The 27,279-nt window shown below is 35.1% G+C and overlaps 1 protein-coding gene across 7 annotated transcripts in view; it reads right to left on the bottom strand.

Moving 5' to 3' along the window:
• Window positions 1–27,279, bottom strand: part of LOC115217849 (cellular tumor antigen p53) — a 229,632-nt gene that overhangs the window by 2,003 nt on the left and 200,350 nt on the right. For 6 of the 7 annotated variants that reach the window (XM_029787548.2, XM_036507799.1, XM_029787550.2 and 3 more), the window contains 8 exons: window positions 24,168–24,354; window positions 23,590–23,700; window positions 23,169–23,274; window positions 22,192–22,310; window positions 21,618–21,712; window positions 20,752–20,858; window positions 3,835–4,047; window positions 1,772–1,865 (listed from right to left, as the gene is read on the bottom strand). In XM_029787548.2, the coding sequence (XP_029643408.2) occupies window positions 1,772–1,865; window positions 3,835–4,047; window positions 20,752–20,858; window positions 21,618–21,712; window positions 22,192–22,310; window positions 23,169–23,274; window positions 23,590–23,700; window positions 24,168–24,354 (1,032 nt within the window). Of the gene's footprint in view, window positions 1–1,771; window positions 1,866–3,834; window positions 4,048–10,130; window positions 14,610–20,751; window positions 20,859–21,617; window positions 21,713–22,191; window positions 22,311–23,168; window positions 23,275–23,589; window positions 23,701–24,167; window positions 24,355–27,279 lie in introns of those variants that run through there. The other variant, XM_029787551.2, reaches the window with a different exon arrangement.

The raw sequence follows: 27,279 nt of genomic DNA, 5'->3' as shown, positions 1-27,279 counted from the left end.
ATTGAGACCCCCTTCAGTCATGACTGACCATGGGATTGCACCTAGAAAGTTACCCTCCCAGGCACAAGTCCGGGCAAGGTTGTTTATGGAAGACTAGCAGTCGCCCATGCATACCGGCCTCCCCTCTCCATCCCACAAGAGTTATCCAAGGGGCCGATACAGCTTGGCACCTGTGATGTCGCAACTCATTTCTACAGCTGAGTTAACTGGAGCAACGTGAAATAAAGTGTCTTGCTCAAGAACACAACACACAGCCCGGTCCGGGATTCGAACTCACAACCTCACAATCGTAAGCTCGACACTCTAACCACTGAGCTATGCACCTTCACTACATACATAATCTATTATATAAAATCCGTTGTCTGTCTGTGTGTGTGTCTTCTAGGATCTCGGGCATCCTCCATCTGATTGCGCTCAAATTTGATATGTAGATACCAATGGTATCAGGGCGTGTATAAGTCTTGAAAAATTACAAAAATCAATTCCAGGTGAGAATGTGATTGATAAAGCCATAGGAACGTGCATTTGTACATGCAAGTACATCAGCTGTTGCAATCAATATCTTTATTTCTTCTTTTGCTGGTGTCTCAAATTTACGTTAAATCAGTGTTTCTCAAAGGGGAGGCCTATGGGACGGTCGGACAAGTTGTTTTGAGAAAACCTACTATCTATTTCCAAGTACAATATTACTAAGATTCATTTTGCCATCTATCCTACTACGGCTATACCAGTAATACACTATATGGATTCTAGTCACAAATACACACATAAAACGAAAAGCTTACAGGCGACCTCATTAATAAAAAAGTGATGAGATTCAGATCCAATTAACTCAAGAAAACAAGCAATATAGAGAATTAAAAATGTGTTTAATTGCAATGATATAACAAACATTTTAAAATTCCTCATTAGTTTCCTAATTTTCCAAGTTGGCATTAGGTGGAGAGGTTTTAACCCTTTTGATACAAACCCAGCTGAAACTGCCTCCAGCTCTGTAGTACAAATGTCTTGCTTTCAAAAGCTCTGAATTAAAATCTTCCACCAAACCTTAGTCACAATTTATGTTCCTAACACTAGCTTAATGATAACTAAGTTATTTTACTAAATTCTTTGTTATATTTAAAAGTAATTGAAAGAAGCATAGAGCATCTCAAAATAAATATGGTAACGAAAGGGTTAAATGTAGTTATCTTCTAGACCTGAACCCATAATGCTCTCAGCATCAGTACACCCTTCTGTAGACTCTGTTGATCCTGCTGGCCACATTTAGAAAATTTTCAACCACATCGTTTTGCTTGAGGCTTAGGCATTAATCTTCCTGATTTGATGTTCTTCCTATTATCAACTGCTACAACACAGAGCAGATAAGTTTATTGTAAATCAACACTCAGTAAATTCTATTATAAAACTCAGAGATTTTGGAGGGGGTTTTTTTTTTCTACTCATTATCAGCTTTAGTCCCTACAAGTGAAATGAAATGAAACAGACCCGACAGCATGAGTGAAAATGAATTTCTGGGCCAAGAGCTTCTTTCAATATTTACAATTTCAGCTTTCACAAATGAAATGATGAAGCAGGCCGAGTGTGTTTATCAAAGACCCCAACACTTTTGCTATCTAAGTTGAAGATATTCTGAAGATATTTCCTGAACTAAAAACTGCTGCAAGCAAGACAAAGTGATATAAACTGATCAGCTGTCATTAACTGAAAAAAAGAAAAAGGAAAAAAAAAATCAACAAAAAAATATAAAGAACATTGTACAAAATCTTACCTCAAGTGAAAAATCATCCAGCTGGAACATATTATGTAAACCTTTCTGATGAAAATTATCAATATATGCCTGTAATCCGATTTTCGTTAACCACCTACAGAGATTTTGAGATATCAGTTTACATGCGACCACTTTATTGTGAGAGATACAAGTAAAAAAGAAAAGATAGTTTTAAACTTCTGACAATATCCCAAGTACTCCATGACCTTAACTTCACAATTCTGTACTTATTCAGCTGTTGCACCCAATCATTCATATTTAATGTTTTAAGTGTATATTCACTAAGAATGAGAGATTAAACCTATCCACATATACTTATAAGATGGAGCCATTTAACTTAATGATATACATCCTTTTCACAGCCCTGGTTCACATTATTTCTTTATATCAATTATGGCCCAAACAAATCAACAAAATTTGTACAAAAATTAATGTCCAAAGACAAATTTAACCTTAAGCAACATGGTTCGCTGACACTACATCGAAGAGGCCAGGGAACAGAAGAAAGAAGACATGCACCCAACACCAGAGCTGAAGACACCTCCGAAAGAGGGGGCCCCGCCACGTCAAAACAGTAGAGGAGTAGGGGCCGAAACCGGACGTGGCCCCTCCTGATGATGTCTTGAGCTAACTGGATCCTATAAAGGAGCTGTTGTGGTAGCAGACCACGAAACACGGTTGTAATTTCTTCCTTATAGAGGTTCAAGACCCTCTTTGTTGCTGGTGTCTTGCAATCATGGCGTCACACTTGACTTTCTAAACAGACTCTAACAATGTTGTGTAGCTAACTTTACCCTTTATCTTTTGTTTCAGTAATTAGACTGTGTCCATGAATCACAGGTTTAAGGTTAACCCTGATGGAACAGACCTATGATCAAAGATATTCCAATCACGACCACCCTATCGTTTCCTGAGGCATAGTATTTCTAGGTCCACCTTATCCAATGTGGTCTCCTTTTTAAGCTGGTTGGATGATTAAACAGATTTGGTGAGTATTTCTAGCATGACAACTAACCACACACAGGCTTCCTCATTGGCATGCTGTCAGACATAGTCTGCTTCTGAGGTAAAATCATTCTAAACAGGTGAGATGGAATTGAAGCTTTCACTATATCAAGTGGGTAAGAAACATCTCCAGGTATGTGTCCGTACATGAACTTGACTCTTGCAAAGAGCACCCTATCACATCTAGTTATAGTAGTTTATCCTTATTGTTATGAAGCTCATCTTTCTCTTTGTGGCCTTGACTAGTTACCAGAGACGCTAATGCCTGCTTAAATTGTCAAAATTCATCAACCAGGCAAACTGACAGTCAGAATGCAATAATTCTAATATTACAGTGTATCTATTTCTATACTACCCACAAGGGGCTAAACACAGAAGGGACAAACAAGGACAGACAAACGGATTAAGTCGGCTACATTGACCCCAGTGCGTAACTGGTACTTAATTTATCGACCCCGAAAGGAAGAAAGGCAAAGTCGACCTCGGCGGAATTTGAACACAGAACGTAGCGACAGACGAAATACCTATTTCTTTATTACCCACAAGGGGCTAAACACAGAGGAGACAAACAAGGACAGACAAAGGGATTAAGTCGATTGTATTGACCCCAGTGCGTAACTGGTACTTAATTTATCGACCCCGAAAGGATGAAAGGCAAAGTCGACCTCGGTGGAATTTGAACTCAGAACGTAGCGACAGACGAAATACTTCTAAGCATTTCGCCCGGCGTGCTAACGCTTCTGCCAGCTCACCGCCCTAATATTATATACACTAATATTACAGTGCATCGTTCAACAAAACACAATTCATGCTACAAAATAGCAATGATTTGCTTCATTTGAAGAAGAAATGAATATTGCCAACAACAGGTTAATATCAATTTTACTACAGTCATTGTGGTTTATGGCAGTGGCCATTTCTGATAAACCGAAACTAAAACTACTGTCCTAGAAAAAAAACCCGTTGTGATCAGAAATCCACCATTGAGTTTTTACAAAATTATTCTATCAGGCAAAAAAAAAAATAAAAAACATACATTTTTAAATGAATTTACTTACTGTTCTATACTATTTTCAGCAGGTTCTCGTTTTGTAATTGGAGGGTCATCGTCATGAATAGGTTGTTGCCCATTCACCATTTGACTGTTCCCATTTTGGGTACTATTTACTTGGTTACTATCTGGAGAGAATGCTAAAGTAGACTGGCGGCTGCCATCCTGAGACTGAGAACCACCGTAACTTGTACTTGGTAATGTTGATGTACGACCAGATCTGAAACAAGAAGAAACTGCAACAATAACCAAAGCCAATAGCAAGCAGTCATCCCTTTATCTCTGTAGCTATAATAATCCTTTCTTATATAGGTGCAAGGCCTCAAATTTTGGAGGAGGGAACAGTCAATTATATTGACCTCAAATCCTGCTGCGGTGGGTGCTTCATAAACAAAGCGTCATCATCATCATTGTTTAACATCCGTTTTCCATGCTAGCATGGGTTGGATGAAAAAAAATCCTTGTGCATTCCCGGCCGATGCACAAGAATTCTTTTTCACGGCCAACCCATGCTAGCATGGAAAACGGACGTTAAATGATGATGATGATGATGATGATGGTTTGTTCACAAAGCACCACAGCAGGATTTGAACCTGGGACAAGGACAACACTAAAAGCTAATCAGCATTTAATACCATTTCTGCAACACCACACCACTTTTATAATGGTTTTGGAATTAGGTACAAAGCCGCAAATTTTGTGGAGAGGGAACAGTGAATCATATTGACTTTAATATTTGACTGGTATGTATTTTATCGATCCCAGAAGGATTAACTGCAAAGTCAACCTCATCAAATCTGCACTGTAGGAAAAGGTCATCTTGAGTAGATCTTGTGATTTAATTTCAACAAAAAATATTTTAGAAAAGAGCAGTGCCTATCATCCATTCTGGAATGGGTTGGATGCTCAATGTTATTTTCATACCATGATTTCACAGTGATGTCCAGAAATTTGGACACAGTAGCCATCGACAAACCTTCACAGTATTTGAGGAAGTTTATATATGAATTTCAGGGATGTATTTGCTAGGAAAGCGACTGGTTGTTAAAGTGAGGTTTCACTCATTGTACCTTCCACCTTTTCAGATGCCTGTCATATTCAGAAATATTCCTGAAATTTATTAAATCCATAAGGGTAAATTGTTCTCATCCTGCTATTTATCCCAGGGATATTCCTCTCTCATGGATTTAATAAAGCGTTTGGTTTTAAATTCTGAGAACATTTTCAAATATGACAGACTCCTTGAAGAAGGCATGAGAAACATTGCAACTCTAACATACAAGATGAAGACCATTGGCCAACACTATCAGTGTATAATAATAATAATTCCTCATTTAAGAAATTCAAAAGTGAGTGTGTGTGTGTGTATAGTCCAAAATTAATGATGGTCTGAATTACCAAAATTTATTTAATAAAGTTTACAAACTTGTAATAGATTTGTATACTCATAAATGATTTGAATACTGTAGTTTCAATAAAGCCCTTCTTCAGAGAGAGAGAGAGATTTAAGCTTAATACATGGGCTATTATAAAGAGTTTGAAAACCTCCTTCTGAGGAGTTGATGGGCAACGTCATTAATTATGTTTGTCCATGATGTGAAATTACCCAAATGGCATCAGATCTCGATTACAATCATTCAAAATATAGACAAGACCACTGTTTATCTCACCATATTAAACTGCTTCAAATAATGTATATGACATTAAACGATGATGATGAATTATGTATATTCAAATAATGTATTCAAATATTCAAATTTTATTCAATTATTATTATTCAAATATAACAAATATATTCAGATAATGTATTCAAATATTCAATAATATTTTCAAATAATATGAATTTTTTTAGGTATATTTTCATACCAGCATTTTTGTGTGTATACAAATCAAAATAGATGAACATCAATGGAATCTGTATCTTTGTGGTACCAGTGCCGGTGGCACACAAGAGAACCATCCGAACGTGGCCGTAGCCAGTTCCGCATCGACCGGCCTCCGTGCTGTGGGCACGTAACAAACACCATCCGATCATGGCCGTTCGCCAGCCTCATCTGGCACCTGTGTCGGTGGCACATAAAAACACCTTCCGAAGACCCGGCAAGACTAGTCAGTCCACCTGTGCATACCTTCCTCTTGTGACACCTGTGAAGACCGGTTGAGGCAAGTGAAAATCAAATCAAATCAAAATAGACAAATAGATGAACATCAATGGAATTTGTATCTTGTGGTACCAGTGCCTGTGGCACACAAGAAATCTATCAGTGCTGTAGTCAGTGCGGTGGGCACATGACAAACCCCATCCGATCGTGGCCGTTCGCCAGCCTCATCTAGCACCTGTGTCGGTGGCACATAAAAACACCATCCGAAGACCCGGCAAGACTAGTCAGGCCATAACCCATGGCCCCTACCTGGGACGTAGTCAGTCCACCTGTGCATACCTTCCTTCTTGTGACACTTGTGAAGACCTGTTGAGGCAAGTGAAAATCAAATCAAAACAAATCAAAATAGATGAACATCAATGGAATTTGTATCCTTGTGGTACCAGTGCCGGTGGCACGTGGCACACAAGAAAACCATCCGAACATGGCCGTAGCCAGTACCGCATCGACTGGCCTCCGTGCTGTGGGCACGTAACAAGCACCATCCGATCGTGGCCGTTTTGCCAGCCTCATCTGGCACCTGTGTCGGTGGCACATAAAAACACCATCCGAGCGTGGCCGTCTGCCAGCCTCGTCTGGCACCTGTGTCGGTGGCACATAAAAAACACCATCCGAGCGTGGCCGTTTGCCAGCCTCGTCTGGCATCTGTGTCGGTGGCACATAAAATCACCCACTACACTCTCGGAGTGGTTGGCGTTAGGAAGGGCATCCAGCTGTAGAAACACTGCCAGATCTGACTGGACTGGTGCAGCTTTCGGGCTCCCCAGACCCCAGTTGAACCGTCCAACCCATGCTAGCATGGAAAGCGGACGTTAAATGATGATGATGATGATGATGATATAGGTATATATATATATCTCATCATTTTAACATCCACTTGTCCATTCTTGCATGGCTCTGACAAGGTTTATTGAGGCAGATTTTCTATGGCCAGATGCCCTTCCAGTCACCGATCCTCATGTTTCCAGGCAAAGTAATATTTCTCCAAAGTGAGACATGTTATCGCAGAACATTGGATATGACTCAGCTTATGATAGTGACACTCAAGTTAGAAATAATCAACCAAATCTTGCTACAATCACACATTCTCCAGCAGCAGACCATTTATACCTAATAGAAATGGCCAACAACTTTTCCTCAAATAACACCCTGTTGTCTCATGTATATATATGTATGCATGTATGTCTGAGCCTACAGTAGACTTTCTATATGGTAGCTAGACACGACAAAAATAGCAGCCAAATATCTCTCAACTCACACACAGCAACATCAATGTATAGACACACAGAAACACTAATGTACATGTGTTGGCTTAAAAATGTTTATAGGCTGACCAAATAAGGTTTATTTCTCAACATAGTCTCCTTGTAGTCCACACACTTCTTCCATCAATGTTGCAGTGCTTGGATTCCATTAGTGAAGAAGCTTTCATCCTGCCAGTCAAAAGGGTCATCAACAGCAGATATGATGCCATCATCACTGCAATACTGGTTCTCAAGTCTTTGTTCATATTGGGGAACAGATGACAGTTAGACAGGGCCAAATCAAGAGAATAGAGAGGGTGATCAACTAGTTTAAAGCCACAGTCATGCACAACAGCCACCTGGATTTGTGTGCTGGAAGCTTGTCTTCATGAAACAAAAACCTTTTTGTCAATTTTCCTGGACATTTGCTCTTCATAACCGTTTGTAACTGCCTCAGCAAGTTGACATAGTACTTACTCTCCATTAATGGTCTGACCCTTCTGAAGATAATTAATAGATAAAATGCCTTAGGTCATAACCTTCCCTGCAGATGAAACGACCTTGGCTTTCTCTGGACCAGGTGAGGAGTGTTTCCACTACATGGATTGATTCATTGTCTCTGGTTTAAAGTAAAGAACCTAACATTCATCCTGGCTTAGGAAACGTTCAAGGAAATCAACTGGATCTGCCTCAAACAATGCCAGATTTCCCCATGATGTGATCAGCCTAGTGCACTTTTGATCAGGTGTCAGAAGATGTGGCAACCACTGAGCAGAAGCCTTTGTCATGCCAAGTTCATTGTGCAGAAAATTCAAAACTCTTTCAAAGGATATGCTAATAGCATTGGCTATTTGATTGTCATCCATTGCCATGTGCTGAAGAGGTGAATATATGGCTTCCCTATCTGAGAAAAGAGAGGGAGAGATGTGAGGTCAAAGTATAAGGCGAATATGAAAAAGAGAAACAGGAGACAGGAATGGAAAAGGTGCATCCGGTAGGTAAGTGTGTAAGAGTGAAATTACTGTAATGGAAAATTAGTCATGGGAACAGAGTTTGACACAGTGAAAAATAATTTGGGGGGATACACCCATGCATTAACTTTAAATCCATTTTTCCATGCTAGCATGAATCAGGTGAATACATATCTACAACCAGATGTCCTTCATGTTGCTAATGTGTATGTGGATACTTATATAGGTGAAATGTAACAAAGTTATTGCATTATGAAACACAGCTTCCAGGTAACCATAGAAAAGGGATCAAACATGTGTGATTAATAGAGTAACTATATTTTTACGTTCATATATTGAACAAGTTAACTGAGGAGAAAACAAGTATTTGTGCAACAGTGTAACTAATTATTGCTCTTTTCATATATGTAAAAAGAAAAATACACCAGTGAGAAACTTATCAACTGAAATATATTTTATTATTTCTAAATAGATTGTTGTTTGGCTCCAAATCATCCTCAGTCAAGTAGACCTATGATCAAAGACATTCCAGAGTTTAACCCTTTCGTTACCAAACCGCCCAAAGCTGCCCGAAAAAAATTTTGGTTCATGTGACCAAGCCGCCCAAAACCACCCGTAATCACCTATTCATATTTAAATGAGAATATCAGAGCAAGTCTCGTTAGTACATTCATGAAAACACATGATTATACTTCGAAAACAGTTCATCTACAGTTTTGAACAACGAGTGACATGTAATTTTAATTCCATGAATTTTTGGAGATTTTTTTCCAAATTTGTTCCTGTTGTGTTTACGAAATTTGTAATTCTGACAAAAAATGGATACAAATTTCATTCTGTCAAGCAGCGAGTCAGAATTCGAAGGATTTTCTACTAAAGACTTTGATAAATCTATATGAAATATATTTTATTATTTCTAAATAGATGGTTGTTTGGCCCCAAATCATCCTCAATCAAGTAGAACTATGATCAAAGACATTCCAGAGTTTAAGAGGTTAAATTCAAATCAGTAAAATTACCATGAAGCTGAATATACCTAACACTTTAAATTGAGTTTTCCCATGATCTTCATGTTGTATGGTTGCTTTTATTAATTTATATCTTTCTTAATTATTGGTGCAAATATTTTATAACTGGTTATGTGGAAGTTTGCTTCCCACTCATGTAGTAATTAAGTTCAATCCCAGCAGATCTGGGCCAATCAAAGCCTTGTGAGTGGATTTAGTTGATGGAATCTGAAAGTCCATCATCCATATATATATATATATGTGTGTGTGTGTGTGTGTGTGTGTGTGTGTGTGTGTGTGTGTATGTGTATATATATATTTATATATATAAAATCATGTGTAATTGTGTATCCTTGGTTTGATATAAAAAAAAAGTTCTTGAACGAATGAAGTTACATTGTTCTTGTTACTGTTTCTCTCTAGGTTAGCCCTAAGAAAACATACCTACTGATTAAAGGCATTCCCGCCATGACCAACCATAATCTTTTTGTTCATAGTGGTCTTCCTTATTAAAACAGTAGATGTGATTTTAGTGAAATGCAGTTACTATTTCTATAAAAATTAAACTAATCCAAAGAAGTTCCTACACTGGTTCTATTCCATAGAGGTTACCACAATGTGTGTGAATTATGATCAATACATAGCATGCAAGAGTTAATTTAGACCAGTAGTACTGAACATCCCATTTTCCTCCATATGTAAAATATATTTTAGATAAAGGATAACAAACAAATAATAGAATTACATATTTTACTTTTATTTGATTATTTTTCCAGTCACCTGATAATTAGACACCAATAAAAACTGCTTTAAAAATAACCAAGTAATCTGATCAAATAATTTGATATACAGTAAAATAAATATATTTGTGTGGATAAACTTGAAAACAAATGAGTCTTAAAAAAAATGTTTTTTTTTTAACCTTTACAAATTTAATTTCTAACTGGTTCATAAAAGCAACGACAAAGATGATAAGACAATGGTTGCAAAATTGTAGACGTATATGTTGAAATATTTCGATTGCACAGTAAAGGATGAATAGAAATGTATTGCTATTCGGAAGACTGAGCAGTTAAATAAAATAATGTAAGATCCCATTAAATAAAAAAATATAATTTCAATTGAAAAAAAAAATCTTTTAATATCATTCATTTACCATAGAATATGACTTATCATGTTTTATTAACTTTAAGATGACTCTTGTATCAAATAAATATACAAGCCATCATTCTCCCATGAACAGTGTCTTTATCATCATTGTAACATCATACTGAAGAGACAAATCTATTATAAAAGGTTGCTCATCATCTCTGAATTGCTATTGCTTAGAACAGGCAATTATTGTACAGGTTATACTATAGCAGTATAAATACCTCACAATTAACTGTGTAATGAGCTCTTCTGTTTCTCAGCAGTAACAAAAGAATTAACAATTTATTACTGGATTTAGTCAGAAATGACCAAATGTTCCATTTGAAACTTACACAAAGCAAAAACAATTTATATCAAAAATACCAAAGGAAGCAAATCAAGAACTTGACAAACAACCTATAGTATAGTATGTATGATGAATTAATTCTTACAAAAATTCTCAAAATTAAAAATCTGAATACCGAAAAGCTAAGTGACAAAAAGACTTCTGAACAAAACTCTCATTTCACTAGCGTCAGATCATTTGATTTTACTAAAGTTATTACAAAGTATACTCTGAAAACTTTAAATATTTACAAAATAGATTACTAATTTCCTCTCAAATATCTTTAACGGTGGAAATATTTTCTTACGTTTTATTTTTTAAAAATAAAAACAAAATAAAAATGAATCATAGCCAAATGAATTTCAACTTAGAATATGAGCTAATTCCGAAAAAAATTAAAGGCAAAATGTATTAAATGACATAATGAAGATCCCTGGGATTTTTAGTGTTTGAGTTTTTTTTAATGCAATATATATTTACTCAGTCTGTGCAGCATACACTATTTTACATTAAGATTACAAATTGGGAAGGAGCTTGTCTCAGCAGAAAATTATGAAATAATGCAATAAATTCCAGGTCCAGCCTGTTTGTCAACGAGTTTTGTTTTAAATATTTTTTCTTAAATAATAAAAGCCCATAGAGAGAATAGCGCAAATGTAGAAGAAAATATTTCAAGTTAAAAGTAATCTAGCTTTTAAACTTTTAGGGAAAGAAAATTAAGACAAAATTCATTTAAACAAAATCATGCAGTAAATAAATTAAAACAACAATAAATAATAAGCTTAAAATTCCATGATGTTCAGCACTATTAGAATCTGACCACAATTATTTAACACACAACCACAAATACACACAGAAACACTGAGGAAGATCTATATATATTGAAATCAAGTGTCTGTATACACAAAGACCATAACATTTGTTATATACAAAATTAGCTTAATAGAACATTTCATCTCCAATACAAAGATATATCCCGATATCCCAATTCTATCTTATGGCCACTGAGTTTATAAACAAACTAAAACATTGAAAGTTTAAGTTAGAGAAACAGAATGTGAATAAATTAATTTCAGTTACATTTAATTTAGTTGAAGCACAGCCATCCTTGGAAAAAATGTTAAATACTCTCATGTTAAACTCTTTTTTTTTTTCCTAAATTTTAATACCTCTTTATAATTTTTTTTTTATTTTTTAACTGATTTAACAGAAATTTTCATCATTAAGAGACGAATGTTAATATAAAAATCCTATTGCAACTGAATATGCCTTACATGAAAATTATTAACTCGGTAGTAATACATACAGAGAATTGGTTTTACTAATAGGGGGTCATGTGAGGGGTATGAATCATTGCAGCACATTGCTGCATTCACCATTTGTCAATATATTCCTGGGTCCTCCTGGACAAGCAGAGCCTAACACCATCTCTGCAAGATACCTCCTCATCTGTTGAGACCATGTGGCAAGTGGTCGACCAACACAAGTCAAGTCTTCAGTGAAGAGAACACGCTAAGTAGTGTCTGCATCGAACTTGGAAAATTGAGCAACATGGCCAACCAGTCTGAGTTGGTGCTCCCAAATCATACAAGTAACAGGATACATACCAGTTTTACTAATTACTCTTCGAAATTTGAATTACTTATATTTCAGAAAAAAAAAAAGTCATTATTTCTCATCTACCTGACTAAGTAAAAGTATTATTAGATTACAAACTGACAGAGTTTCATATCTCATCGACTATTCTACTTTACACAGTTTGGCCGAGTGAAGAATAAATATTATATCTTTACAAAGTTAACTGCAATAGATAAGCATCCTATCAAGGTACCGTTTAACATTAGAGAAGACATTTAAAGAATGACCCTAGAAACAGTTGTCTCATATAAAAAGGATTAACCTTTTATCTGGATAGCTCAGTTAATTGAAAATTTGTAGGCTGGTAGAAAATTTCTCAAAATGCTACTGTATACCGTTTAATTTACTTTAGTCAAACTAGAGTTTAGATAAGCAGTTTTCAACCATTTTTTACCTATGGACCCCTTTTGATTCCTATTTTGCTTGGTTGGACCTTCATAGCCATTCGATGTTTTAAAAAATCCTATAATATTTTTATAATTAAACACAACTAGGAATTGTATTAAAACAAATTGTTAAAACATTTTGGGTATTATAGAAGTTTACAGCACATAGATTTTAGCAACAATATCTTATGAGGATCCCTAAGGGTCATATGGACCCTAGTTGAGACCCACTAGCTTAGATTAATCTACTGTGTTTCAGTTTTTACAATAGGTACATCATACACTTGTCTGTTACAAGAAACAACTTATAAGGGTTTGTGTCAAAATGAGTACTCAACCAGAAAACACTGCTTCAAAAAGGCTCAGCCAACACATGCCAGCAGGGTGAAGCAGACACAAAGAACAGTATTTGACTTAATAATTTGAGATCTTTTTTGGTTCATTCTTCAAGTGAATACCTACTTCCTAAGATAATATGCTTTTAAGGCATACTAATGTTGGCCAGGGTCAGAAAAATATGAAGCTAAATGGATTTACCCAAATTCATTGTTAGATTTAAGAAAATGATTTACACATCAGTTATAGAATACTATTCTGCACTGTATAAATTAACACAACATTCATTAATTAATTCATAACTAAATAATATAATCGCAGACAAATATATCTTAATAATCTTAATAATATGTTTTATGTTTAATTAGAAAAGCACCAAGAGGCTATAATTTTCTTATTTCATAACTCGCTTTATAACTTTTTTTGTCTATAGAAAGAACACTGTCCCCATACAGAGCTGAAAACAAACTTGTAAAGGAAAAGCCAAGTTAAATATAAGGTTCATGTGCTAAAAAGAACTACATACTTCAGTATGTAGCCTGTTATGTCTGCCAATGTGCTGAGGAAAATACACTGGTTTTTATCCCTATTGCATTCTTCAGCCAAAGAATGTTGGAGAAGGAGGGAAAGGTTGTAACTTTCACATCTATCACAAGGTTAGTGAAGTGAAATAGCTTAATTTGAAAACCAAAACATTGGTGCTAGCCCTTCGTGTAATGAGTAGTACTGCTCATTTCTCAGCATTACAAATAATAAGAAAATATCTGAAATCAGTTATTTCAGATTCAAAAGTCTTAACTGAATTCAAATATTAATTTGTAAATAGTAATTGTAATGTATTCTGTTGCCTAATAAGGTTTGTGCTTTTATTATATTAGATATTATTTTAATAATTAGAAACATTTCTTTGTTAAAACAATATACTGAACAAATGTTAGCAGAATAAATTAACAAAACTAATTATATAAGTTACATAAAAAATAAATGAAAAAAATATTTAAAAAATGTTAAAAAAAAAAACCTTTTTAAATGCAAATGGTTTTTGATTTTCAATGATTCTCTAAAAATATAAGACTATAAATGATATATAAAAGTAAAAAAAAATGAATACATATGAATTTGTAAAAAGATGTTATGTAAATAACATTATATGTAAATTATTTATGGCAACAAGAATGGAGTCCACGATGAGAAAATAGCAGCAATGCTTTGTGTCTGGGTGTAGATCATCATTAAAAAATGTATTTCCTTCATTATCGACATATTTCCTGGCATGTATTCACAGGTGCTGTTGCAATATCAACGCAACCTAAATTGAGGACCTTCAATAATTAAATATAAGCATTGGTCTCTGTGTGAAATTTGATATTGTCAGGCCTACACATAACTGAAGTGTTTTATGTTAAATTATTATACATATAGTAGAGCTTGGTTTTAAGTTCCAAGTGTTCATTTAAGGATCAGTTTGGTCAGTTTCATCACTTTCTTGCGGGCAGGACTAACACCTTGGGAAACTGTAGGACTGGAGTGAGAATCTGGAACCTCATCTGATGATAGCCACCTGCAAGAATTTAGCCGACGGTAAAATATTTACAGGGAAGAAATGTTGAGAAAAGAAATAAGTGAAGAATGAAATAGAAGGAAAACAAATCTACAGCAATAGAGATGGATATTTCCATCTGGCTACAGGTGAAGGCGGCTCACATAATCCTAAAACTACTTTTAGCAGGTGGCTTCATCATTAGAAGAATAGTTAGTAAGCTCTGCCTTGTGTAATTTCCTGAAATAAATACTGTCAATGGAAGCTCATAGTTGTAGATGTGTTAGAAAAACCGTTCAACATGTTATGAAGTCTGTCGAACATGTTACATTCAAGGGGTGTTGGAACTGGAATATGCAATGAACCAAGAAAATTACCCATTACAAGGACGAAATAAATATTACTTAAAACTACTGAGATAAATAGCAGTAATAAATGTCTTCAGTAAAGATTTAGACATTAGCAGCCTTGGCCATAATAGCTACATCAAAACTACAGCAGTATTTTATTTTATTTAGTTTCAGCTCACAAGCTGTGGCCATGCTGGGGCACCGCCATTTGGTGTTGCTACATGATTTTACTTCACGAATGCTTTTTAGCAAATGCCATCTGGTGCATGAGAGAGTTCGATGCAGCTGCCCTCATCTGCACCTCCTGCCGTGAAGTTGGTTCATCTGGGACACCTGACAAGAAGAGATCCAGTTTCATTTTAAAGACATCTGCATCCATCCCATGCAGGTCTCTTAGGTTCTTCGGGAGGATATTGAAGAGCTGTGGGCCTCGGAAGCCCAGGCTATCACAGTATTTTGTCCTACATCTTGATGGCAAATTTGGAGTCCTTGGCACTATGCAGTGGCGCCCAGTTCTGGCATTTGTGTAACTCTCGATGCCAAAGTTTGGGACAAGTCCTTCTAGGATCTTCCAGATGTATATTATGGCATAAATATATACACATATATATATATAAATATATACACACACAAACATATATATATATATATATATATACATCATATATGAATATATATACATATATAAGTATACACACATATATACATGCATATAAACATATATACATACATATATGCACACATACATGTATATAAATGCATATATACACACATACATGTATATAAATGCATATATACACACATACATGTATATATATATAAAAGTATATATACACATACATATAGATATATACACACATATCTATACATATGCATATACATATATACATATATATACACATATACATTGCTTACCAACCAGGTTCCGGGTTCAGTCCCACTGCGTGGCACCTTGGGCAAGTGTCTTCTACTATAGCCTCAGGCCGACCAAAACCTTGTGAGTGGATTTGGTAGGCAGAAACTGAAAGAAGCCTGTTATATATATGTATATTTATGTAAGTGTGTGTGTATATGTTAGTGTGTCTGTATTTGTCCCCCTAACATCGCTTCACAGCTGATGTTGATGATTACGTGCCCATAACTTAGTGGTTCGGCAAAAGAGACCGATAGAATAAGTACTAGGCTTAGAAAGAATAAGTCCTGGGGTCGATCTGCTCAACTAAAGGCGGTGCTCCAGCTTGGCCACAGTCAAATGACTGAAACAAGTAAAAGAGTAAAAGAGTATATATATGTATACTCTAAATTATAGCAACTGTCTTTGGGGATGCTCAAGGTGTCATTTTGGTCGCTTTCTTGCCAAAAGGAAAAATAATAATCTCTAAGGCCTACACAGAGAGCCTCACGAGGCTCAGAATAAGAATCCAACACGTAATACCCAACTTGTCAATCGACAATGTCCTCTTTCAGCATGACAATGCTCGCCCACATCCACCATATTCTCCAGATTTAGCACCTTCAAACTATCATTTCTTCAGCCCCATGGAAGAGGGTCTCAAAGGCAAACATTATTCCAGTAACGAGGAATGGAAAACTGTAGTGAAGAAGTGGCTCAAAGAACAGTCAACAGAATTTTACAGGGCATGGATAAATGCTCCCATTCGAAGGTGGAACATTGCTATTGAGAGAAACGATGATTATACAGAGGAGTAGGGATGTGATCCACAGAGAGCCAGCTTCATTTTCATGTATGATAGTGTTGGTAATTATACCCATCGTAAACAAAATGGCATTACTTTTTGACCCAACCTCACACATATACATAAGTACATATGTACATAATTATATATATATATATATATATATAATATATATATATATACACATACATACATATGTATATATACAGACACACACACACACATATATATATATACATATGTCTATCCATACATATATATTTATTTACATATAATACTATAATATAAAATTATATGGAAAAATATACATGTCTATACATATATCATCATCATCGTTTAGCGTCCGTTTTCCATGCTATATATATATATATCCATACATATATATATGAATACATACACATATGTATACATATATATACATATATATGTATACATACATATATATCTATACATATACATATATATGTATAAATACATATATGTATACATACATATAAATATATATGTACAAATACATATATGTACACAAACATGTATACATACATATACACATATATACGTATATATAGATATATACACATATATACATACATATACACATACATATAAATATATATACACATACATAGAAACATATACACACACACATATATATATGATATATCGATATATATAGATATACATATATATACACAAATACATATATACATATATATATATATACACACACATATATATATACATATACATATATATACACACACATATATATATACATATACATACATATATATATATATATATATATATATATACCTATACACATATATATATACACATACATGTATATATACATATATATATATATATATATATATATATATGTATATACAGCCCATGATCCAACCCATCAAAACAGACATCAAACGATGATGATATACATGTATTCATACACATATATGCATATACATATATGCATATACATATATATGCATATACATATGCATATATATATGCATATACATATGCATATACATATATATGCATATATATATATATCTATATATAAATGTATATTCATATACGTGCATATACATATACACCCATATATACATATGTATATACAAACATATATGTATATCCATATGATATGATTTGAAATAGTTTCAGCTCATGGGCAGTGGCCATGCTGCAGCACTGACATTTAGTTCTGCTACATAATATTACTTCTCTAATGCTTTTTGGAAATTGACATTTGGTGTATGAGGAGTTTGATGCCACTGCCCTCATCAGCACCTACTGCCGTGAAGTTGGCTCATCTGGGACACTTGACAGTAAGATGTCCGTTTGAAGACACCTACATCCACCCCATGCAGGTCCCTGAGGTCTTTCGGAAGCATTTTGAAAGCTGTGGTCACCTGAGGCCCAGGCTGTTACAGTATCTTGTCCTATATCTTGGTGGCAAATCTGGAGTCCTTGGCACTATGCAGTGGCGCCCTGTTGTAGTATTTGTGTAATTCTCGATGCCAAAGTTTGGAAAAGTCCCTCCAGGATCTTCCAGATGCATATTGTGGCATAGCTTTCTCACCTGTGCTCTAAAGAATAGAGTTTTAATCTCTTGAGTCTTTCCCAGTAGATTATATGCTGCAAAAAGGATATCTTCTTTGCGTAGCTTCGTTGGATTGCCTCAAGTTCTGCAATTTATTTGACATTGGTTGGTGAACATAGCTAAGAGCAATAGTCAAAGTGGCTTAGGACAAGTGTCCTCCAGAGGACCATCATGGTTTCCTGTTCTCTTGTTCAAAAATGTTATAAGAATCCATCCGGTCAGCTGCCTGCATTGCACACATATATGTATGTACATACATACATATATATATATAAAGGGATAAAACAGAAATGGAGCAATAATTAACAATGACAAGTGGGTTATTAGTGTTTTAATGTCATTGTTTAACTGAATTAGGGGTATTTTTACAGCTGTTTCTGTTTATCAAAATGGGGTAAATTTACATTTACCTCATTGGATTTAATAAACATCTTCAAAGACAAAAAAAACAAAGGAAAGAGAAAAGAATTGACCAGCAATTTATGGTATAACTCCTTCAGCCATAAAGCGCCAGTCCATTAGCCACTGTCCCCATTTACCAATGCGCTTCACATTGTTTTAGCCATCAAATGACGCCACTCCACTGGCTAAGCAAGCAGGCCAACAGATTGACAGAAAGTTGTGGTGAATGAGTACAGCAGGGATCTCCATCACCCGCCTGCTATAGCCTTGTGGAGCTTTAGGTGTTTTTGATCAATAAACACTCACAATGTCCAGTCTGGGAATCGAAACTGCGATTCTGCTGCCCTGACCACAGGGCCATTGTGCCTCCACGTATATACATATATATATACAAACATATACATATATACATACATATATACATACATACATACATACATATACAAACATATACATATGTGATGATGATACATACATACATATATATATACATACATACATACATGATGATGATACATACATACATACATATATATATATACATACATACATACATGAATATATAGAAATATATATACATACATGAATATATACAAATATATATACACACACAATTGTTGCTTGTGAAGTGCTTGTTTTAAGCCTCTTATTCGGTGTTTCACATGCTTGAAAACCATTGCAGATCACTTATTTCCAAACCACCTGATTTTCTGTCATCTGCTCACAGTCTTCGACATCCTAAGGTGCTACCAATATGAGATCTCACAAAGGCATTTACTAATTGAAGCGATGGCCTTCTATAAAGAATCGGCAATCATCACATCTACACGCAAATGTGGCTATATGTGTGTGTGTATGTATATATATATATATATATATATATATATATATATGATCATTACCAGCATCGCCTTACTGGCACTTATGCCTGTGCTAGTAGGGTGCCAAGAACACCATCCAAGCGTGATCGTTGCCAGAGCAGCCAACTGGGGTCCTTACCTGTGGCACATAAAAGGGCACCATTCGAGCGTGATCGTTACCAACGTCTCTTCACTGGCACCTGCAAAAAGATTCGAGCGAGGTCATTGCCAGTACCGCCTGACTGGCCCCCGTGCAGGTGGCGCGTAAAAAGCACCCACTACACTCTCGGAGTGGTTGGCGTTAGGAAGGGCATCCAGCTGTAGAAACTCTGCCAGATCAAGACTGGAGCCTGGTGCAGCCATCTGGTTGCCAGCCCTCAGTCAAAATCGTCCAACCCATGCTAGCATGGAAAACGGACGTTAAATGATGATGATATATATCATCAGATAATGCCCACTTTTCATGGTGATATGGGCTGGACATACACACATACATATAATACATACACAGAAAACAATAATACTACGGAAAATAGCATAAAACAACAGATTGCACATGGAACAGTAATTTTCTTTGTTTTCTTAATGAATGAAACACTACAACAAACTTCTCTCATTTAACTAGGATATCAGACTATAACACTTTTTTTGTCTTTTATACATCGAAATATTCCTTTCATAGTTTTTTTTTTTTTTATGTTGCAAAAAGTTTTTTTAAGAAAGGTAAAAATCAGTGTTAGGAAACTTAGAACTAAATTAGACTGTCAGAAAACCATCTTCAAAATGTCTACTAATGAATTACTGTGAATAGAAAAGTTAAGACTCTTTTTTTTAATTTATTCAAATATTTGAGAAACTTTTGAGCCACAAAAAGCAAACATAAAAGTCAAGAATAAAATAGAGAGAATTAAAATAAGTGAGAATATGCGAAAAGAGGAAAGAAACAGGAAAACAATGAAGAGAAGTTAAAAATTTTTGATGAGAACATTTACACAAAACTACTTATAACAAAGCAATTTTATACTTAATAATTTACAAGTGGTTCATTGGTTTGAAGTAAATACATAAACAGTCTATGAAGTTTACCAAATATACATTCAAACTTGGCAGGTTTAATAATATAGCTCCGTGTACGCAAACAGACAAGCTTAAGCATACTTTCTAATTTGGTTCAAAAGAAATAAACTAACATTTTATATATATACACATATATATATATAAAGTGTGGATGAAACAGTTACTCACTGTCTTTCTTGTTTGTATAATAGGCGTTCTGGTTCTGGGATTCGAGCAGCTAATTCCATTGCATCACGTATCTTACTAAGCACCTCATAATTATCTCGCCCTCTCACCTATTTGAAATAGAAAGAATAATTAAGTGAGTGGACTGAAGTAAAGTCTTTTTCTGAATAATAATGGTAATCATAAACAACTGCAGCCAATAGTAAAGGGAGGAAAAACCTTAATGACCTTTTATGTTCAAATGAATAATAATAATAACGATGCTGATCCCAAGAAGTTTGCTTCCCAACCACTTGGCCCCAGATTTAATGCCTTCTTCTATAGCCTTGGGTTCACCAAAGCCTTGTGAGTGGATTTGGCCAACAGAAACTGAAAGTATAGCATTTTATATATATGCGTGTTGTGTCTATAAATTTATGTATTTGTCCTTCATGGCAGCTTGGCAAATGACACAGATATAATAAATACAATGCTTTTTGGAAATTGACATTTGGTGTATAAGGGAGTTTGATGCCACTGTCCTCATCAGCACCTCCTGCCGTGAAGTTGGCTCATCTGGGACACTTGACAGTAAGATGTCCATTTGAAGACACCTACATCCACCCCATGCAGGTCTCTCAGGTCCTTCGGAAGCATTTTGAAGAGCTGTGGTCCCCTGAAGACCAGGCTGTTACAGTATCTTGTCCTATATCTTGGTGGCAAATCTGGAGTCCTTGGCACTATGCAGTGGCGCCCTGTTGTAGGAGAAGAGAGGAGCGGAGCGGAGAAGAGAAGTGTCTGTCTATCTGTCTCTGTGTGTGTGCATATTTTTATTGTAGAAAATAAAAGAGAAATATAGATTTTTATTTATTTTTTTTATTTATACTTACTTTAAGTGTGAATACTTCGTCATCAATTTTTCTCTTTTTTGGTGCTACTTTTGTTATGTCGTTCGTGATTAATAATGATCTCTGAGCAAACCCATCTGTAACAAAGAGTCACACAATTTATTGCACAGACACAAAATAAGTAAACAGATTTGGCATAAATTCTCAGAGAAATTAACTATCTATCAGCAATATTTCCCAATCAAATGACCCTAGCATAGCATCAAAATTTTCCTAACACCATATTACAGATTCCTCAACATCTTTGATAATAGATTCCCAAATCTGTCAAATATGTGTTGCATATATTAACAATTGCTACCTGAGCTATTATTACAAATTAAAATATCACCCCAAGGTATATTCACAACTGAATTAATACTACCACTGATATATAATCAACCACCATCATTCTATAATAAGGATCAAAAAGTTTACCTTCATTCGTTATGTCTTGCATGCACAAATCCAAACTGATCAAAACAAGTTACCTCGAATAAAATCTTTGAGTCAAAATCACTCTATACTTGTAAGAACAATCAAACTGTTGCAAAATTAAGAAAATTACCCTTCTTACTTTTTTGCGGGCTTGGAGGTTTTGCAGGTGAACAAGCAGCTTTTTCATCAGCTTTTCTGTCTCTCCCAGGGCACGCACATATTCTAACTTCAACAGCCCGTCGCCCTAACACTTGATTACTGAAAAGTAAAAAACGATTCAAAATACAGCTATTGAAATATTTTCTTAAATACAGTTAAATATTAAAAAAAATTATATTAGTCTCTGAATTTATATTCCTCTTCCAAATTTATATACAAGAGAAATTAATTACCTGTAGGGACCCCATATTTCGTTATGCAACTGTAATATACTATCAAGTGCATTAAAGGTTTCACACAAATCCTACCATGTAAGCTGTGCTATTAAATCACTTTTTAAAGTTATCTCTACACTCATTAACTATTTTCCCCCATCCTCAACTGCATTGTTTAGATTAGATGTATTCAGATATGAAACATCCTAATAAATCAGTGCTGGCTATAATTTCTACAGAAAATTTACAGAGGCCGGTGGCACGTTTATCCGTGCCGGTGGCACGTAAAAAGCACCATCCAATCGTGGCCGTTGCCAGCCTCGCCTGGCCCCCGTGCCGGTGGCACGTAAAAGCACCATCCGTCCGTGGCCATTTGCCAGCTCTGTCTGGCACCTGTGCGGGTGGCACGTAAAAAGCACCCACTACACTCACGGAGTGGTTGGCATTAGGAAGGGCATCCAGCCGTAAAAACACTGACAGATCAGACTGGGCCTGATGCAGCCTTCTGGCTTCACAGACCCCAGTTGAACCGTCCAACCCATGCTAGCATGGAAAGCGGACGCTAAATGATGATGATGATGATGATGATAACTATAAAAGACAAAATTTCTTTTACAACAAATGCAAAATTGACAATTTTACTAAACTTATAAATGAAATCAATTTTTTTTTTTTTTTTTTCCTTATAAGGTAAAAATAAATTACATAAATCTATTCTATGAAAGATAGAAAGTAAACTTACTCTTTTTCCAGTGTAAATACTAGTTGTATAGGCCTTCTGTTTGGACCTCCAACACAAGAACCAAGACACATGAACTGGTATAAGTTGATCACCCACTCAGAGCCCGCTAGGAGAGGATGAAATAATACACATGACAAACTGTTCCGGATTTAAAGACAGTAATATTTAAAATAAGATTAGCTTCAGAAAAAAAGAAATAAGTTATAAGGTTTGTGTTCTAAATAAATCAATTACTATTTATCTCTTTGAATTTACTGGGAATTTTACTAGAAAATATCACAAAACAAATCAGATTTCTTACAAAAAGTATTTCGAACTTAACAAAACGTACAAGGTCCTCATTATTAACATAATTACGAAACAAAAGTTAGGTTTTGAATTTTTGTAGAATAATATTGAAAAAATTAAAAACAGCAGTTACCTTGTGGCATTTCATGTGGTATTAACACACTTTGACGCCCATTATAAAGATCTTCTTCATACTTAGCTAACTTATGTTCACATCTGACAATGTGTAGAGGGGCTGGATGATCTGCCATAATAGAATGTAAGTGTAAAAGACTAACAAGCTGTTGATCAAAAGAGGCACATATAATGAAATGATAGTTTTAAAGCAGTAGAAACATTTTAATTTCAGGCAACTCAAAAATAAAAAGTTGTGTGTTTAAATGAAACTGCACAGAATAGAAAAATTTCATAGGTGTGAAGCAATAATCAAAATTAACCTGGAGATTCAATAAGATATGTAACTAAATTTGTTAGTCAATCACTAAAATCTTTTGTTATGCTTTTAATGCCATCCACCTAACACTACCACTAATTCTTTGATACAAAGTCAATAACTTAACAGAAATTTATATAAAATTACCATAATTTTAAGAACAAATCTGCAATGAAATTATCTTCCAAACTCCAGTTTAATATACTAATGAATAAAAAATCAATAAAATGGATAAAAACACTCAAATCAGCAGATATTATAACATAAATTGTGCTTACTTTCATTATGTTCCTTAGCGGTTGCATGGTTTGGACATCTCTTTACTACTTCTTGAACGTGTTCTGGTTTCATGTATATAGGCATTGCCCGAATCTGGCAACCAGATGGAGGCGTCTGTAATGTCTTAAATCGGACAGGACATGTGGTAGCCATTCTCACATACAATTTGTCTAATTTGTCGGAATACTGTGAGAAAGAAATATATTTTAATATTAATTTCTATTTGCACAAATATATAATTATTCGGACGTTAAACGACGATGATGATGATGATGATAAATGTATTAATGCGTGAATTTGGTGTATAATTACTGAAAATATCTTACACTAATTTAAATCGTTTTATAATTTTTACTTCGAATCTAGCTACATTGAAACTATCATTACAGGATAGAAATATCTACCTGCTCAACTTTCTCTTAATTACTTTTTAATGTTTTGTTAGGGATTTATTTATATTTTATCAGACATTAGCAGAATCTATTAACAAAGAGAATTATGTACAAAGTCATTTTAAAGACCTTTTTTTTATATGTGAATGCCTTTGGTGATGTAGAAAAGTAATGGATATGCTTAAGGCAGATAATATTGTTATCAATCGGTATTACATTCACAGAAATAGAACATTAAGCAAGAAATTTATTCAAGGAAAGTGATGATGTTTAGCTACTGCAGTATAAAAATAAACTGTGACACAAACCCTACTTGTGAAGACCTGTTGAGGCAAGTGAAAATCGAAATCGAAATGTTTCAACATCAATGGAAATTGTAGCTGAGATACCAGTGCTGGTGGCACGTAAGAGAACCATCCGAATGTGGCTGTTGCCGACTGGCCTCTGTGCCGGTGGCACATAAAAAGCACCATCCGATTGTGGCCGTTTGCCAGCCTCGTCTGGCACCTGTGCAGGTGGCACATAAATAGCACCCACTACTCTCGGAGTGGTTGGCGTTAGGAAGGGCATCCAGCTGTAGAAACACTGCCAGATCAGACTGGGCCTGGAAAATGGACGTTAAATGATGGTGATGATGATGATAATACCATCTTTATAGGGGTACCATAATGTTGGTAGACAACAGAGGGTGACACAACACAACCTACTACAGCATTGTATACACCTTACTCAACAAATGGCCAACACAGAAGGAAACATAGGAACCTTTACATGGTATCTCAACTTGCTAAAAATTGCAGCCAAATCTATCTCAAATTAAACACTACCTTCTTAAAAAAAAAAAGAAATACTTTGGATAATGTAGTTCTAGATAAAAAGATAAAATAGTTGCAGCTAGAATGCCTTTACTCTTTTACTAGTTTCAGTCATTTGACTGCGGCCATGCTGGAGCACCACCTTTTTTTTTAATCGAGCAACTCGACCCCGGACTTATTCTTTGTAAGCCCAGTACTTATTTTATCGGTCTCTTTTATCGAACCGCTAAGTGACGGGGACATAAACACACCAGCATCGGTTGTCAAGCAATGCTAGGGGGACAAACACAAACATACACGCACACATATATATACATATATACGACAGGCTTCTTTCAGTTTCCGTCTACCAAATCCACTCACAAGGCTTCGGTCTGCCCGAGGCTATAGTAGAGGACACTTGCCCAAGGTGCCACGCAGTGGGACTGAACCCGAAACCATGTGGTTGGTAGAGAAGCTACTCCTGCGCTTATCATTATAGATCTTCATCAGGGCTGTCCTGAAAATAACATCGAACACTATACTAATAGGGTTTCTTTGAACAAAACCCACATAATTATACAGCTAAAATGAGGGGACCTTAAGACACCTTGAGTGAAGACAACATTAGTATCAATGAAAGCAGGAAAGTAGGAGGCCATGTTGTCAGCAGTGGTCAACAAATGATACAGTGGAGACAGGCAATAAAGATGGAAATGCAAGTGAAAATATTAATAAGATGTAAAGTGTTTTATATTCTGCAATCAGAACATCAGTGTCTGACATAATTTATAGCAACAAAAATTGAATGAAGAGCTTTATTCAGTTATCTATAGATGTTCAGTCCTACTAAACAAACATTAACAAGTAGTTCAAAGCTTAACAAATCAACATTTGAAGAACAATCTCTCCGGAAGTGTCAATGCTGGCTACCAGCCCAAAACAAGCTTAATCATTAGGTTCTTCTGATGTTGTCAATCAATTTTTGATTACGTTTTTTAAGAGGATTTATTCAACACTCATTCAAACAATATAATTTAGTCATGATGTATAAGAGTATCGAACAAAGTTTCTGTAGATTGTCAAATTTTAAAAAATGTGCATTGATTTTCATCCTTTTGTTAGTTGGTTTTGGTTACAGGGATTTTAGCAAATTATAACATTAACAGTTGTTATATATATATATATATATATATATGTATAAGTTCAGCAACATTTTAGATTCATATAAATACGGTACTTAATTTAGATGCACCAGAATTTTGTATGGTGTTATCCATAAAAATTTGCAGGGTGATTATAATCAAAGTAAGCAACAAGAATGACTCCGGTAATTTGGTACAATTGTTTCGCACTACATCATTTTATTAAAAGTTGTAAGTATTACAGCAGATTTAAGATGCTGAGTGCTCATCAGCCAATTACATAGGTTTTCCAATAATACAAAAGCTTTCAAATCAAGTAGTAACTTTATAGAGAAATTACCGGAGTCATTCTTGTTGCTTATTTTTGTATATATATATATAAAGTAACAACATAACTTGGTATCTGTCAAGCAATAATTTAATTCCTGCTTCAAAATAGTGGTTAGCAGTAGTGAATACAATCCAACAATAAAAAGACAACTGATGTAAGTAAAATATGTTGAATTCACAACACCTCAACAACTTCGTACAACATCCCAGTATATCTTAATTTGGATGAAAGTCACACATTTCCATATCAGTCAGCATCACTTAACATCCATGTTCCATGCTGGCATGGGTTGGATATCTCACTTTATATTTTCATATTGCTTTTCATGCATTTTTATCTTGTATATCCGAAATCTACCTCCAACACAAAAGACATGCTTCACCACACAAGATGTTAGAGAATTGATTTTTCATGAAATTTACGTAATTTAACAGATAAAACAATTACAA

The sequence above is a fragment of the Octopus sinensis genome, linkage group LG12 (assembly GCF_006345805.1).
Source record: "Octopus sinensis linkage group LG12, ASM634580v1, whole genome shotgun sequence".
Taxonomy (NCBI): Eukaryota; Metazoa; Mollusca; class Cephalopoda; order Octopoda; family Octopodidae; genus Octopus; species Octopus sinensis.
This window is presented reverse-complemented; position numbering and strand designations above follow the sequence as displayed.